The 18,338-nt window shown below is 37.8% G+C and overlaps 1 protein-coding gene across 1 annotated transcript; it reads right to left on the minus strand.

Annotated features, from left to right (window-relative positions):
- Positions 1 to 393: 393 nt before the first annotated feature.
- mnd1 (meiotic nuclear divisions 1 homolog (S. cerevisiae)) lies at positions 394 to 17,992 on the minus strand. Its single transcript, XM_030064910.1, has 8 exons — positions 17,839 to 17,992; positions 17,075 to 17,140; positions 14,967 to 15,024; positions 12,606 to 12,754; positions 11,654 to 11,728; positions 11,291 to 11,405; positions 4,133 to 4,177; positions 394 to 1,930 (listed from the first exon to the last, which is right to left on the minus strand). Exons 1-8 carry the CDS (start codon positions 17,839 to 17,841, stop codon positions 1,824 to 1,826), a joined length of 618 nt encoding a protein of 205 aa, XP_029920770.1. The 5' UTR covers positions 17,842 to 17,992; the 3' UTR covers positions 394 to 1,823.
- Between the last annotated feature and the right edge of the window lie 346 nt (positions 17,993 to 18,338).

Genomic DNA, 18,338 nt, shown 5'->3' on the forward strand with positions numbered 1-18,338 from the left:
TTAGGCTAAATTTAAGTGTTATAATATCCAACTCACTCTGGCCTTCTAAGAGCCACATCAGTTTAAATAAACAAGCTTGCGTTCAATAGTATTACTCATAACTATCAAATTAGGGGTGGGATCAAACTATGTGCTTGGGAGCAATAACTGCAAACCAGCCTCATGAATCATAGTTAGGACAGGTTGGGCAGGTAGACACATGAACACAAGCTCAGGTTATTCTCCTGAGTGGGTGTGTCACTTCTCAAAAACAAAGCTGAGACCAGGCATGTAAAGTATTTATGCTGGATCACTTTTACTTAAAATGACACTCAAATGCTTCTAACCAGTAGCCCATGTTTGCCACAGTACATATTTTCCACATCAAATCATTTACAGTTTCCTGTTCAATTAAGAATCAACACTGTGCTTGTTTACTTTTTTATTTATTTAAGGAAAATAGTTAAATCATCATACAGAATATCTGAAATGTAGATTTTAAGGGATGACAGGTAGACAACACCAGCTTTTTTCTCCTAGTGTCAGCACATGTAGGAAGGCCTTTGAGTAAACACAACATTTCAAACTCTACTACCTATTGTGTTTAGGTTGACGAAACAGTCATTTGCCTCAGGGCTTTTCTGTACATAAAGTGAGTGTATAGCACAGAAAAAGCTGGCCTTGTGTTAGAAAAAAGCAACATTCCACTGCCAGCAGAAAAAAAAAATGTATACACTCACTCGTGCAGCCACGCAATAGCAAGTACACGAAAACAATAAAAACTAAGATATAGGACCTGCTGTAGGCATAAACCACAATATGATACAGAACACTAATGTAATTTGAGGAAAACTGCCTGAACAACTCTGCTAAAGGTGATATCATTTTCAACGAAACAGAGAAACACGTTCTTTCTCATGCTGTCACACAACAGTAATTGTGCATCCAACACACACACACACACACACACACACGCACACACGCATATATATATATATATATATATATATATATATATATATATATATATATATATATATATATGAACATAAACATACCCACAGTAATGTCTCCAGAGCATTTTAGTGGACTTTCTATTTGTGTGTAAATACATTTCCAACCTTCTAGCTTTGCCCCACTGCAAGATCCAGTGCACCTTTTGTGGACGCCAGCTGTATGTTAATTAAATGATAGGTTAAGAGCACTAAGTTCAGGTGCTGCAGCAACAGATGCACAAGTATGAACTTTTTTTTCCTGGTGCCAATAATAATAATAATAATAATTATAATGATAATAAAAGATTGAAGGAAAAAGAGCCTGAACATTTAATTCATAACCATCTGTTTAAATCATATAATGAGATCACTGGCACTCACACCGATGTTTGAAGTGCTGATTCCTTTCAAACACATCTGTATGTGTGGGTTCACACTGTTGGGGGCTGCCCATTTCCATCACCAACTCAAGGCTCTCAGTTTTCATGTAAACAGGTGTCCCAAAAGTCAGGCCACGAATATGTGCGCATTAGGGAACCTTGCTTCACCCCTCGCAGGCACTAACTGACAGCACAGCGCCTTCGTTGGCTCCACCAAAGCAACATATCCTCCAGCAAAGTCTCTGTGCCTCCAGGATAACTGAGTTGCTTCCTGACATCAGTCTTTATTCAAAGCCTTGTTCCCAAGCCATAAACACGAATTCTGGGGCATTTAGTCCCATTCTAATACATAGAACACAATCTAATATGTAGCTGAGAAAAGGTTTATAAACTTTGAATTAATTATTTTTCCTTGGTTTAAGTGGTGTGTGCAGCACATCGACATGAACTGTGGAAGAAAGGCCGGTGGTCAGTCCAGGTAGTCAAAGTCCTCAGGTATCCCAAAGGCTTTATCGATTCGACTGTCATCAAAGGAGAACTTCCTCTTCGCCCAAGACTTGATAGCAAAAACATTGTCTGAAAACAAGAATCAGACTCATTAATTAGCTGATTAATTGGTAGAAATACTGAATATTCCATAATTATGCCCCAGTATTATAGTACTATTGTGTAGTCAGTTTGGGATTTTTTAAAAATTGAGTGATCTAATCAAATCAACTGTTGTTCTAACTGTATTACTTCAAACAATTCTATCCCAAATGTAGAGATGGTGGGAAAACAAACCCTTTCCCTCAGGTTCAATCATTATTAATCAGGCCAGCTATCTCTCAGTGGAATACTTGCTTGCTGCTCTTTTGTTGAAAGTTTTGTTATGTTGTCTTACATTTTGATGTCAGTACTTGTGCACACAGAGGTCCCAGCAGTGACTCCACCTAACACATCCAATTAATTTGGGTAAATAATAGAATCTGGAAGGTCTCAATTAGAGGAGATAGGGAAATCCTGTGTTGCAGCTGCAATTTTTGACAAAAAACAAACAAACAAAAAAAAAAAACAGACAAGCATATTTTGAAACAAAAACCATGCCTAGAATAGCTTCAATTCTGCACATATTCCAGACAGTTGCATGCATGTGGTGTAAAATTGTTGTGGTTATCAGTAATTGTGATAGATAATATCCTGATAATGTTTTGCAAATATGATGATTTACAAATTCGAAAGTCTATTTAAGTTTAAGTCAGAAATGGGTAATAAACCTTCATACTTAATGAAGCCTTTCTGGCTTCATTAAGTATGAATGACTGAATGCTGTTCAATACGACTATCAACCCTAAAAGTGCCCTAGATGACCTTTTAAAACCACTTTCTTGGAATTAAAGGCAAGTGCCTTTTCTCAAGGCGACAAATGAGACACAATAAAAGTCAATCTCCTAAAAAACAGAAGTGATGAAAATTCTGCCTTCCATTTGTTACAAAATATTCCATTTTAAATAATGTATAAATTTTGGATGTTACCAAAACTGAGAGTGACTCAACAATGTGAGGAAATACAAATAGCTTTCCCTGAATTAGCTAGTGTCTTATCTCTAAGAAAGTAAGTACATGACTTAAGTCAGTAAACTCTGAATCACAGTAGGGCCTAATAGTCATGCTTATCAGTCAAACTCTGGTACGATAACATTCACCTGAGCTATGATTTTGATATGACAATATATAATTCAAATGTAATGTGTGTCTTATGTGAGATATGTCAGGGCTCGTATTACAGTGTGTGTTTGTGTGTGTGTGTGTGTGTGAGAGAGAGAGAGAGAGAGAGAGAGAGAGAGAGAGAGAGAGAGAGAGAGAGAGAGAGAGAGAGAGAGAGAGAGAGCAAACAGGTTAAAGCTGAAGTTATCTGCTGTAACAGGATGGCTGGTATGTAAACACCAGCCACTTACTACAACACAACTGGAAGAGTCAAACCCCACAGGCCCTCCTGGTTACCATGATTACCAAAAGGACAGCTGTCGCCAAAGTTACCACTCGGATCATTTAGGGCAGGTGTTGAATGCTGGGAGGTGACATGCTTAACACTGAGGTGAGCTGCATTTTGTGACTTACAGTGTTGAGTAAGCAATGCAAAATATATTCTCTTTCAAGGATTTCTAAAACAGGTTCTGTTGTGATTGACTGCAAATCAAAAAAATATCCTAAAATGACATATCAATTCAAAAAAATATATGTAATTGAAACTTAAATCAATATTTGTCTGATCTGAAATATGCTAAGCCATTGGGAAACATGAACTAGAACACAGTACAGAGATAACATACAACCCTGAAAACACTAATGAAGATGTATTCATCTTCAAGTTACAAAAGCCTGTTAGAAAGGGCAAGGGGTTGTAAAACATAATTTTTCTAAAGCTGATTGCTTTGCCAAATCAAACTTCTTTTGTTCATGATGATGTAGTATATATGAGAGGCACTTTTCCTCCACCCCACGTGTATATCTGAATCCACAATACCTGTCACCTGCTCTTTAAGCACCACAGCACCTTCAGGTGTTTTTTTTTTTTTTTTTTTTTACCCAGAAGGAGGTAATTTGTGACATTGAGTTTGTAAGCAACCATGTGAAAGTAGCTTAGGTGGTGTAGTATCAAATGCTTGTCACTGGACCAATGTGTTTTTAACCTCTGCAATGTTGACCTCTCCTATCCAGTTTCACCTGCTAATTCATACAGTATGCCATACGTATCATATTACATGTGTATGTATTTAACTAGGTAAGCTGACTCACCTGTCCACCTGGAAACAGCTTCTTTTGCTGTGATGTTTGACTTTCCTGCAAAACAAAATTTGTGGTCAGCCTGTGCTATAAAGCATTTGTGCATTGTGAAAAAAAAAAAAAAATCAATAACATTTATCAGGGTACATAGCAGAAGGCATTTATTATGTAATAATGACAGACTAGCTGTACATTTTCATGCTTATTATAAGGCAATTTACAAACAAAATATAAATGAAAACAGAAATAATATAAAAGTGATTTTGTTTTTAATCTCAGCTCAAAACCTTCACTACAGTAGACACAGCCATTATGGCAAACTGGTTGCCTGTAACAGCAGCAACAGTCAATTAAACTTAACAGTTTTTATTCAGACATAACTGACCAGAATGGCTATTATTCTGACTTGTGATGTTTGAGTGATGGCAAAAAAATACTAAATGAGTCTTAATTAGATCAGTCAGTAACAATGAAATTTAAGTCATGTCATGTTAAGTAGTTAGTGGATTCATTCAAATGTAATGTAATCCTCTTTAGTCAGTACAGATGTGCATACATGTTTATTACAAGGCACCAGCACAGACCTGTGATGAGAAAACAAAGCTGTTTAAATAGGTTTCCCAATAAGATGGCAAAAAGCAAAATATTAAAAAGCACAAATTACCGAATCTTGCAGACTATGGGAGAAAAGAAGGGACATAATGGCCAGTTTGTACTACAAAAATATTTAGTATGTCCTCTTTACTCAGAGAATGACTCACAATAACTAAGAACATTACAGCTAACTCAATTAAATAAAAGTCATTCCCAGAGAGGGAAATAGTTTCTACAACTAACATCAGTTCAGTGCCTTTAGAACACAGGATTTTTTGCTTTCTTCTGGCAACCAATATACAAAACAGAGCAGGACAGCTGCCAGGAGGTAAAGTATGTTCAGTGACGTGATGGTGGTGGGGGGTGGGGTGGGCTGGGTGCTCCATCTGAGCAATGCCCTTTCACACTAAAGGGAGTTGCAGCTGGCAGCCATTAAGATAAATGAAGCAGTAGTTAAGAGGACAGTCCTTTAAGAAAAAGAAAAAAGAAAGACAACACCTCCATTCCTGAGATGCACCTTAACTACAGCTACATTATGTGCTCTAATGAGAATGCATGCAACATCTGAGCATTAACTTTTATTGGCTGCCACATATATCGCTCAAATAAGCATAAGCTCAATAAGCAGCATCACTGAGCTGCTAGGCACGCAGCATCTACCTCATGTGCAATGACATGGCAAATGTAAAATACTGATGTCAATTTGGACTGAGCAGTTCACACAGCCATGAGTAATTTGGCCTTGTTTCAAAAGCTGACAAGCTGAGCATCAATGTTACTTTCAAGGATTTTTTAAATATCCTTTAAAATTACATTTTTGTGGTTTCACAAAGTTCCACCCACAGTTAAGGAGGTCACAGTATATTAGAGCACAAAGTTTAGTGACTTTGATTCAGTTTGGTTGCCCACTGGCGTAGCCTATCTATGTGGCATTTTCATCTGGTGGTCAATACATGGTTCTATTTCTGCAGCATTTAGCTATTTTCAGACCGCTTTACAAGGACTCAAATGTTTATAGCCCCTCACAAGCCACATGAGGCAATACTGCAGAAGTTTTTTTTAAAAACATAATTGTAGTTTCTTACTCCAATCATGTACACCCCCACACAAACCAAAGCACGTCTGAGGTGCCACTCCACCAGTTGCATTTGTTAAATTTTCTCTGATTTATTTGCATAAGCTGTATCAGCATGCTAATTGAGGGGATGTAGTGGAAATTGTCACAGCCCACTGAGCCCTGACTAAACTTCCTAGCTTACCTACCTGGTAATTAGTACAACTCATCCGCAGACAAGTACTTTTAAAAAAGTTCAGTAACCCTGCAGTGAAATAACAAAATGTATTTGCTTTTGTATATAAAACAGATACTTTTTTATTATGATGTCTTTTGCTTCTGTTGTAGTAATGCTGTTTATTTATTTATCTTGACCGATAAAATTTAAAGTTTAGATGACAGATATATGACTAGTTACTTCTGAACACAAGGATAGGTTTTAAGTAGCAGTCCTTGCTAAACAGTAAGCTCAAAGCATGTATTTTTTCAGTATAAAATGCAAGATTTATTACATAAAAAGAGCAAATGATATGTTTTGCATGACATTCGGGACATGATGCATTAATGGGTGATTTCTGCAGTCAACTATAAATAGTGCACTGACTAACATCAGTCTTGCTGGCTGAGCAGACTGTGGCAATGCAAATTATTTTGCTGAGCAGGGGGTGTGCAGTATGATCCCCATTTAAGGTAAAAGGTACTGATGCAGGATGGGTGATGGTATATAAGCAATGCACAAAATCAACTCTGACATTCTAGAAACGTTTTATTTTGTTAGAAAAATTACTTTTATGCATGCTTCTTGTCAAACATAGCGAGGTGGAGAAGGGCCAATGATCAGGATCCTAGGCATTCAACAACAGAATTTGAAAACAAATTTTCCACCAGTACAATAAAGGTACCATAATTTTCTTGGCGCCAACAATGGCTGGTGAAGCAGTGCTCAAGTTGCAGTGAGAACATAAATGGTGGCCCTGGTTGAATAGTGTGAATTCAAAATGAAAAATTACATCTGTCTCCTTCCTGCTTTGTAGCTGTCATCCTCCCTCCTCTCTGTTTATTCCCTCTTTCATTCTAAAGGGAATTAGAAGGTCATACATTTATGTGGATGAGGCTGAAATGCAGCGTGCATTTCCACCCTTTTGCCGAATAATATCCTCCTTGTTCAAAATTGTTACTGCACATTTTACTTTACCCTTTATTTCCATGTCAACCATGTGCATCACTGACATCAAAGACAAAACATCTCCCTTAAATATCATTTAAATGCCTGATCTATAGACACAAATGTGGCATAAGGGTGTGCCTACATAATATATAAACATCTGTAAGGAAAACCAATGTGTGTAAATATTTTCAGTGCCAACTAGAATGAGTGTTACAGTGCATGTAAAAGGCGCTCCTGTTTACCTAAGTCTGGTTTCATGAGAAGCCCAAAGGAAGGCAAGTTAGGGCAAGTGAGCACATGGATCAGTAAAAGCCACACTAAGCCTACCCAAAATGAAAGTCACTCAGTCCCATATTTGACTTAGAATGGACTCTGGTGCACAGACTGACACAACTTTTAAGACTTTTACAAAATAGCTCCTGAGTTTTGCAGTCAAAAGAGGGTTCTACATTTCTTACATTGTTTATGGTTAATTAACTTTGTTAATCTACTTAAAATTATTTCCCAAAAAATCTTCAGAACACAAAATTCAATATACGTGCTGTAGTGCTTAAGTGTCTCAGCAGCCTTTGCCTTGAGGACAGTGAGCTCATGAACAGCTAGACAGGAACATAGCTCTCCAGAGAGGACAGGTCTGAGCCAATTATACATGCGACCCCCGCCTCCCTATTCAGGAGTAGACATAACATGATGTTCTACAGCCTCCGTATTGGCACACACAGATCTGGGAATTCAATTAGTGTTTAATGGAGAGAGATGGTTATTGGTAACAAAGGCCTCATGCGTATGTATGTGGTGTGCGTGGTAGTAAAAAATACTCCAGAGTTGAAAAGCACCACAGGCAACTGGAGACTGTACTGAAGGGGAAAAGAAAGCACACAAGATTGAAAGTGAGAGAAAGCTTTCCGTCTCACTAACCATGCATCTGTCTGTGGAATCTGGGTGCACCATGCACGTTTAGGATATGGATTGCATTATGTGACTTTCACAGCCCATCATACAAGCTTAGGCAGGACATGCAGGGGTGAGGGATTGACATTTGGCCATGGCCTCAGCTTTCATTGCTCAGGGGTGGGAGGCAGATCTAGTGAGGGTATAGGTGGGGGCGGGGGCATCTGCTTTCACCAGATCAACACAGCCCACTGCCACAAATCACAGAGCTACTGCACAGACTCAGCAGCAAAGTTCACACAGAAGTCAAGCAATTAATAGAATGGAGAGCTCTATATTCCTTGTATATCTCCAGTATGCTAAGATTTTATTCTCAAACTGTAGTGATCTTGTGTCAAATGAAGTATGCTGAACCTTTCATTAATACTTCACTAATAAAAAAAAAGGTTAAAAAAATGAGATCACATGTATAAAAAAATCTCCCAATATCTCTGTGTTATTATTTGCTTTCTACCTTAATTTAGATGTATTTGTGTTTTATATTTAGAATATTTTTTTTTCTTTCAAAACAATCCAATCTATATACAGTATAATGCCGACAGCTGAAAATAAAACGAACTGAACTTTCCTGGAGCTTGGTCTCTAACAGCTGTTGCAGTGATTAAGCTTGGCAATGAGTGTATCAAAGGGAGCAGAGGCAGGGTTTCTGCTGACCGTCACAGTTAACAGCATGACAGGGCAGTTGTTTCTCTGGGACACAGAGAAACTTTAAAAGAGGCTTTGCCATTTTGAATTTTTCAACTGTTTGTCATCCTTAGGCAGCTGTCACATTGTGGGTTTGTGTTTTCTGTTCAGCTGCTCTAAAAACCTGCTTGATAGCATTGCACACTGAAACCAAGCCGTCTGCTAGCCCCAAGCTAACAATGCTGACAATCAATTTTTTTGCTTCACAAAATCAACAGTAGTCATAGACTATTTGACAGTGGCAGTGAAGAAACATGAGTAAAGATAAAAAAACAAAAAAAAAACACACTAATAAAAAAGTGATCTTTGTATTTGCATTGCCCTTTCCTTTTCAGACAAGAGGATCACTTTAACTTTCTTGTGATCCCCTTTGTCACTTTCCATTCACAATTTTAATCTAAACTACGAACACAGATCCTTTATGGCAAATGATTGACAACACTTGTGCCTCTTGAAAGAGAAAATACGATTACTCAAAAGTTCTCCTCAGTTGATCAGAGGTGCAAACCACAAAATTTTGGTGGGTTCAAACAGTTTCACAAGATCTCGTTATTACAGTTTGTTGAATATGAAACAGCGTTAAAGACTTATTTCCCTGCACATCCAAATGGTTATTAACTATGGGTATAATTTATATTTATATGGGTATAAATGTCATGGCAAAGCCTAAACAAATGACAGAACTGTATCACCTGACTGCTTAGTAAGGATGCTCGGGAGATAATTTAATGACACCACAAATCACTTGTCTGTAGTGACCGTAGTGACACACCTTTTCCCACACTAAAGTGCCAACAGATACAAGACTACAACATACATAAAATGCAGTAGAGCGATTTCTGTATCTCCACTAATAGCTGTTTGGTTGGTGTAGCCATACCAGAGAAGAGGTGTGTAAAAATAACAGCCAATAAATCAGCTGTGGCCAGTGGCCTTCCCTCTATGTTGTTAAAAGCTGTTAATCCCAACCATCTGAGCCCAGAGGTCAGACGTTGGGGAAAGACTACATTTTACACCACAAGGTATCGCGCTTCATAAATCAGATTAAAACTCTCACTAAAAAAAGTTTTGAAACCTGACCAGATAGAAGAAACCTCTGCTGGAGCAGGGAGGGCATGCAGAATGTACAGAATATGTATCATCATTTCCTAGTTAATTAATTAATTTATTTATTTTCAATGTTAGTGGGTGTTTTTGATTGTTGGCCAAGTGTGTTACAGCACTAGATATTGGATGTCTTCATTGGTATTATTTCCAGTGATGCAGCTTTCCATGTGTTGTTAGATTGATGTGCTCAAAAGCAAAAAAACAAAACAAAACAAAACAACAACAACAACAAAAAAAAAACATATTGCCAATAGCTGAGCACTTTATAGAATGCGTTAATGTTTGTCCAAGTTATATTATGCATCTATAAAGTAACAATATTATGTGAGGCCACGGTAGTACAAGTGAGGTCAACAAAGTACAATGTTGCAAAGTTAACAAGTCTGTTTCTTGGATGGTGTCCAACCCCCCCACCCCCCTAACCCCCCACCGCCCACTGAATGTTAACACGCTACCTCAACTAAGTGCCGAAGAAACCACCGTCTGTCTCGATGAGCCACCTGATATTCCCCTCCAGTGCTCCGTCTCATTCTCCTATTAATCTAATCCCATTTAAAATCTCACCAAGCTTTCAGCAATAGTCATGGCAGCCACTAACTTGAGTCTTGAGGTTAGATTATGTGAATTAAGAACACATGTCTCAAGTGACTTATGTCTTTTTTTTTTTTTTTTTTATAAATTACACCTCAACATGTCTGTAAAATGAGACATGTTGCATTCCACAGACACTCCACATGAAGTGCCTCAAATGACTTGGATCTCTCTCGTTTTTCTGTAATTTTATATAGTGTATATATGCTCTATTATTGCATGTGTACGTCAGTGCTGTATACAGATGTCAGGTAGCCTCTCCTATGTCACTGTTCTTTTTGTATTTATAAATAGATGTGGGGTATTCAGTCCTGTAGCTGTACAAGACCTGCTTGGTGTAAACAGATAACATGCATCTTCAGTGTGTGACTTCTTTTAAATTGCATCTTCAATTTTTTTATGCCTTTTTTTTATGCATTTTAACTTTTATTCCTTATATTTTTGTTTAACTTTAACTTTATTTTAAGTATTCTGTTTTAATTTACAGTCATGCAAATATTGTGTGAATGCTGCATTTCCCCTCCGCTGTCCTAAACACTCACACACTGTCCAACGAGTTTCTTACTTCTCACTGCTTCAGTGTTATATTCGCGATAGTATTGTTTTTTTTATTTGGATTTTCAAGGCAATCTGTAAAGGCCATTTTTTTAAAAATGTGTTATACAAATAAAGTTCTTAATTATTAGTCTTTTTCTGCATACATGAGTTTGAGCCGTCCTATGAAGACGTATCAGATTTTTAATCTTTTCACATTATGTGCCATTGCTTCATTAAAATTTTGTATTGATAAGCACAGAAGCTCATTTATGTTTATTTAGGGCATTTATGTGAATATAAGTTTTGCCATGAAGTGCATTAACACAAAACACAAACTTTGTCGGGAAAAGTGTTCAATTACTCAGCAGCCTAAATATATTTTTATATTTTTGTGATCAGTAAAAGAAAGACTTGATTCATGCTTAAGTTTGCAAGAGTTCCTGAAAGAAAAAAAAAATCAGGGTCAGTTTGTGTTTATACTCACTCATCTCCTCAATTACTACAGGGTCACAGTCTTTGTACTTCTGTATGTCAGATTGCAGTTTGGCCTGTTCTTCTTTCAAAGCATTTAACTCCTTCAACAGAGAGGCGCGATCTTTCTACACACACACACACACACACACACACACACACACACACACACACACACACACACACACACACACACACACACACACACACACACACACACACACACACACACACACACACACACAGAGAGACACAGTTAATCTTTAGAAGCTCAGTTTTTTTGTTGTCATTTATGTAATTTCTGTAAGGAAGAACTTTAATTTCAAGACACATTTTTTTCCTTTCATTGTGGGCAAGTGAATGTAAATGTTCTTACTGTATCTTGACGCCCTACTTTCGCTTTTTCAACGGCTTGCTGCAGGGACACTTTCCGCTGCTTTGCGTCAGAACGCTACAAAGTAAAAGAGTCTCACATCAGCCAAACTTGATATCTAACCACTAGGTCAGTCAATACCACCGTACTCGCAATAGTCATTTTGGGAAGTGTTTGAACATGAAATGTGCAAAAAAAATACCAGTTATCATTATTCTCCTACACACGTATCAAGCAGAACAATCTAAAATGATATTCTACATTTTATAATGCACAAAAGAGGAAGAAGTATTGCAATTTGTAAAGAATTGCTGTTTCTTTTGCTGCAAATACACATTTTGGACTCAATAACCGTATGTTTTACAGAGTGTACATAGCCTTAATTCCTTTCTTTTATGTTGTGAAAAAAATGTATATCTTTGTCTGTTATACAATGGCCGCTTTGAAAGAGCTTCAGCATCTTGGTGATATCTTTAAATCATTATGCTGACAGCATGATCACACATCATTTAATCAGACTGCTGCTTTACAGCATCTAATTTCTATCTGTGACAATCTGATGGCCAGTCTTGTGTGAGTCATCATCACCCTCACACCATCTGTCTGCCGTGCAACAGAAGAGGGAAGTGGGTCATCACAGAAAGGGGAGAAATTCAAACCGAAAGACAACTGATGTAAGCGTCAGTACCACCAATTATCTGACAAAAACCACAAGAGCAACATGAAAGTTTTTTTTATTGCAATTTAGAAATTTCATAATTATCAGCAGTTCTTCTCAACAGGCATTTCTCACTAGGATACTGGGCATGAAACTGACATCAGCTGAATTCACCACAGCTCTTCAGGCAGATATATCACAGCGGATGCAGCAAGTTGTTCAGCATTCCCTGTGTTTTGTTAAGCAAAACAAGACTAGAGGTCAGCAGGGTCTCATATTAAAGTGCAGTGCTCTCACCTGTTTTTCCAACTCCTCCAGTTTGTGTTTGCGTGCGTGCAGAGCCTTGCTGGGGAAGGCCCAGTAGTAGTTGGATGTACCAACTCTCTCACTGTCTACCATATTGTCATCCACCAAACTTTGCAGCACTTCCTTCACAGACATGGGAGCTTAAGATTGCACAGAGAAGAGAGCATTCATTGCAGATTACTGGTCAACATCCTTATTTTTCCACCACTGTATTGCTTTTCCACTGGAGGTAATTTGATTTGTGGACCACTGATTTATGGTGGAGGTATGGCCAGTAACAAGCTGAGCGAGCCACAGATCATCTCAGCAATATCACATTTTGCTAGAAACCTATCTGGCAGGAGGCATAAAGTTGCATTGTACTGGGGGCTGTAAAATTACAGTTTGCACTTCACTGCTGTGTCCCATTTCTACTCTCGCCAAGATGTAACACTCAAATGTTCACAAAACTGGGCCCACACATCTGCAGCCTATTGACCATTTTACACTTAGCTGCATGAACACAGCATGAGGAGGTATAATGGAGCAGGGGCTACACTGTGAACAGCATCAGTGGTGAAATGAGATACTCCCACATGTCTGCAAAGCCTATCCACTGTAAAACTGAAAGAGCTTATCTGTAGCGTTGAGGGCTAAGCTGTGCCGAGGCCTGGGAGGATCTTTAACATGAAACAATGAAAATACAAACAAATGCTCAGTATGGGCAAATTAAACTCTCTGTATTGAGGTGCAGTAAGGTACAGGCTTTTCCCACAATATTTTCCCATATTCTTCAGTCTCTTTTTCTGCTTTCAGTTGTTTTAAATCATAAACAAATTCAACCTATTTCACTTCTCAATGGTTAACAGTTTTTATTAAACTGTCTCTGATCATGCCTCTACCCTAACACCACCAGACCCAACTAATTCCTCATTTGAGCTGAAAACATCTCCCCCTAACCTCCCCTTTTTTTTTTTTTTTTTACTTTTCCTCTCCATTTCTACTGTAAAGTGTCCAGATCTCTTGTTACCCCCTCCCCCAAACACTTGGCAACCACATCATGCCCAAGTAAGGGGTCACAAACATGTGCTTTTAATCACAGTCTCAAGCTACCAGATCCAGTTTCAGCAGATTGATGCTATGTCCACGTTAAAACGAAGTCTGTCTTTGGCACGCCAAGACACATTACAGTTCCTACATGGCCAAGCACTTAAAAAACAAAACTTGTATTTATGCATGATATAAAACTCTACTATAAGGTTTAGGCAATGTAATTTAGTTTAAAACCTAAACCTATCAACAGTATTCTGCACTATGAAATTATTGTTTCCATTGTTAGGGCTAGTGCTGCTTATACCTTAAGGTTCATGGTTCAAATTATTGTCGTAACAAACATATAAAAAACATGTTGGGAATGAAATTCGTTACCCAGGTCCAGCAGCATACATAATAAATAATGAATAACTAAAAAACAGATCCAAGTAAATCAATAAATTGCTAAATGAATAGTTAAACAACCGAGCAGCATAGACTCAAGCAGCAAGACAGTTATGGCAGTAAGGTGCAGTAAAGTGTAGAGGACAGATCTTGATGCCAGAGAGTTCATCAGTCTCATATCCTCTGGTAGACTTATTATTTAGTTGACTAAATAATGCAAAGTGTATTTATTTAGTAGTGGTTAGTCCTGGTTACTATGGTAATATTGAGGTCATGTAGACATAACATTTTGAGTAATATTTTTAGAAATTTTACAGAAATGTGTTTTTCCTCCTACAAGGCATGAAAGTGCCACTCAGACTCAGCCCCACAATGTTTTTGTTGTTGTTGTTTGTTTGTTTTTTGTTTTTTTTTTTAAGGAGAGCGGATAGTTAACATTCAAGTTTTTTTTTTTTACTTCCTTAATCAAACACTTACAAACCGCAGTGGCAGACAGAGTAAGGGAGTTGTAGGCGAGACAGACCACACCCACTTGACAAATGCAACCACTGAACTACCTGAACAAACCAGGGTTTCTAAACCTTTTCTCAAATCAAATTCAGGCACTTTTCAAGCAATTTTAAAGTGCATTTTCAAGCTTTTCCAAAATTATTGAGTGAGACCATTCTATAGAAGGGAGACGAATTAAAAAGGAAAACACAATAAAATTTCAAGTTTCAAAATGTGTCACCGGCCCAGCAGTTTACTATGGAAGTAATGCAATTTCAAGCCGTTTCAAAGCACTTTATTCAAAATCCAAGCACTTTTAAAACTTGAAAATCCCACAATAAAATTCAAGTGTTTTAAAGGATTTCCAGCACCCATATGGACCCTGACAAACACAGCCTAATTAATTAAAAACTCATAGTCAACCAGTGTGAATGACTCATTACTCACTTATGCCCTTTGTCTTAGGGGCGATTTTCTCGATGTCCTTCAGCTGAAACACATCTTTCTAGAAAGAAAGGCAGAGTATAATAAAGAAATGATGGAGTTTCGGTTAATTTATCTGATATAAAACATCAGTTGGTTATTACCCAATGTTTGAGACCTTGAATAGTCAGTTTATGTGAGAATGAAAGTCAACTTTTTAATCATGAAGACAAGCACAAAAGTTAGCATGTACGGAGCTATGAATATATTAGCAAGTTTCATTCAGTTACTGCCTGGAGATTTGACATAATATGTAACAGGTCAAGGCTGCAATTTATTCTTTGCTTTATAATCTGTAATACAAATTATGAGTTCATACTCTCGTCACTTTGTGAAATGGCACAACAGCTGTAAAGTTAAAGTGTAAACTGCTGGCTTTATCTTCGGGGCATTTCCAGCCCTGTCAGCCTGGCTAACCTGCTAAGGAGAAATAGTCATTTTTGCTCATGGTTCCCTGGTTTTAGGGAGCCTGAATGTATTTGAACATCATGTTCAGATCATATCTACAATCAAAAATTCTTCCTGTGCACTGACTTCTAGAGGACGTCACACATAATCACTACCAGAATTGATATTTTATTGCCAGGTTTTCTTTTAAACCTTTCTGAATTTCCATGCATCTCTATGAGGATTCAACTGGGATTTTAATTCACTTGAAATCATTGATACAGAATATTAAACTGCCCAATTCAACATATACATGCAAGGATCAAAACATCTTACCTACTACGCAATTTAAAACATATAGACAAAGATCTGACAGGAAATTAATCAAATTAAAGCTGCAAGTGTTTACTTTTGGGCAATTTCTGATCTGTCTCCAAGTTTGAAGACAAGGTCTAAATTAGAAAGTAACCACCTTATCCTAATATCTGAGTCTATGTGTACCATCACAATCTGTGGCCGCCTAAAAATATTACCTTTAGCAAGTGTACCATTTCTAAATAGTACTGCAACAGTAGCAGGTCTGAATGTAATTTCCACATATCAAGACTGTACACAATGTGAGTCCATGAATAAGCATCAGTCCAGCAGATGTGAAAGAATTTTGGTATTTGGCACACAGGAGGTCCTGAAACCTGTTGGCACCATAACGTTTAGTGAAGGGATAAAGTTGAACTTTTTTATTCTTCCTTTTAGTGATCAACTATATTCTGTGACTGAAGTGCCAGCAGTTTTTTTTAAAGCTTTTGTACAGTGTATGTTTGTGACTGCACGTATATGTGTTTGTGTACACGATGTGCATATGTATGAATGAGCTACTGGATATTTGAATTTCCCTATGGGGATGAATAAAGTTTTATCTGTCTATCTATGAGCGACAAAAAGGCAGAAAAAGTTGTGCATTAGTTCTATGATCAACTCTTGCATCTGCTGCAGGAGTTTAAACTGGAACTTTCTTCACCACAGTGGACCACACAACCCATTTATTTATTTATTTATTTTATAGTAGTTTGCTACAGTATTTTAACTTTCAGTTTTATGAAGCACCGAAATCAATATCCTCCTACTGCTGGAAGATATGGACAAACTCAAATATCACAATATCTTTGACCAAATACTTTGATCTCAACATTGGGATGATACTGTAGGGATGTCTGTTGGTGCTTTCAGAAAATATTTAAACACAGGATATTTTTGCTAAACAATCCTTAGTAATGTGAATAAGTTGATAAACCAGGTAGAGACAAATAATAAACCAGCCAGAACAGTCTGAGTTGAGAAAATGGCATTTCTTTAGTGTAATGCAACCTTTAAAACCAGGAAAAGACATCACTTATGCCATATCACAATATTACAATATCTGAATATTATAATATCTGAACCAGATATCTAATGATATGTTCATGATATTGATATTGAATATTCTACTCTTCCAGATTACAAAGACAGAAAGTATAATGGAGAGCAGTACAGCACAGTAAGACGCGCAATCAGCTGTCAAATCAAAACAGTCAGAGTAAAATTTAGACTCACAATAAATGGCTCTGAGTCACAGAGCACAGCGGTCACCCTCATTAGATGTCATTACATTACATGTTATTTGCTCCACCAACTCTGTACCAACTTACCGTTTCAAAGAAAATCTCCATCATGCGACTTCTCTTCTCCTCCAAACTCAATCCTTTCTTTTTTGACTGTAAAATGAAGGGAATGGTTCATGTAATCAAATGCCTGTATCATTTCAGTGTAAGCAGCTTATGCTACCGTTTTATACAGTGAAAAAGGTCTTATGCAACAGTCTACTGTTGGGATTGATTGATTGATTTACCTTCAGTCTCACTGACTCACAGTGCCCAGCCCACACGAGTAAACAAGCTTCATTGATACAGCACTGTTTAACATTTATTTATAGCAAACAAACTCCAAACTACACATATCACACAAAGTGAAATCCTGCTGCACTCATGTGAGTTTGGCATTTTGAAGCATATCTCTGGGCTATCACAACAATCATTTAGCATCTCCGTTTGACCCAAAATGAGAACACAAATGAGAAAAACAAACTCAGCAACATTACTCCTCTTGTGTAACTTTACCACTGAACTCCTGTGTTTCTCAGGTGATGCTGGGTGTTGACACCACACTAGGTGAATGTAGTGTCACTTACTCACTTACAAGGTTAAAGCTGGTATCTTAACACAGTGTGCCTACAGTATGGTATCGTGAGTGCAGAGCTAATGTTAACTTGGAAAAGCTGCGGCTACAACTCAAGTCTGTTAGAGGACCTCGGTGAATTAGCTAGCACTAGTTTAGCTAAGCTCGTCAAATTAGCCGGTAAATTAGCGCCGCTTTTCCACCGGTTGTAGGCAATAGGAGACACGAGTTTGCTTACCATTTTGCTGTATAACAAGTTAAAGCCGATATCAGTCTGTTGTTGTGAAGTTAACTCTACAGCTCTGCTCTCTCGTCCAAACAAAAAATGACGCACTGAATTTCCCGCGGCGGAAGTGTGCAACTGACCTTATTGTGCTGCCTTCAAGTGATCCTCGGAAATTCGGACTTCCAACAAAACAGCAAAACAGGCAGCCGCACTTACTGGTGAGCATAAAGAGCAGAGAGATCAGACTGCTGGTGGCGTTAATATACTAAAAGTGGTGAAGTGCAGTCAGTGTGTGAGGCAGTGAAGTGTGTTGGCAAGAGAGGAGACATAAAAACAAACTGCTCTTTATGTGATGAACATCCAGAGACAGCTTTACTCCTATCTATCACTGTGCGTCCACCAAGAACCTCTGGCAAGACCTTTGCAGATTCATCACTGAAGATGTTTATGTTGGGGTTGCACGGGAATGAGGCGTTTGGTTTCATCAATAACCCAGGAAAATAAGACGTTTT

Source organism: Myripristis murdjan, chromosome 1, assembly GCF_902150065.1.
Source record: "Myripristis murdjan chromosome 1, fMyrMur1.1, whole genome shotgun sequence".
In the NCBI taxonomy this organism is placed as follows: Eukaryota; Metazoa; Chordata; class Actinopteri; order Holocentriformes; family Holocentridae; genus Myripristis; species Myripristis murdjan.

Bases quoted from the DNA above. Each gene is read 5' to 3' on its own strand.
- mnd1 (XM_030064910.1), bottom strand. The intron at 15,025-17,074 runs GTAAGTTGGTAC...CTTTCTTTCTAG, and splicing joins TGGAGATTTTCTTTGAAACG to AAAGATGTGTTTCAGCTGAA. The intron at 1,931-4,132 runs GTGAGTCAGCTT...TCTTGTTTTCAG, and splicing joins AGCTGTTTCCAGGTGGACAG to ACAATGTTTTTGCTATCAAG.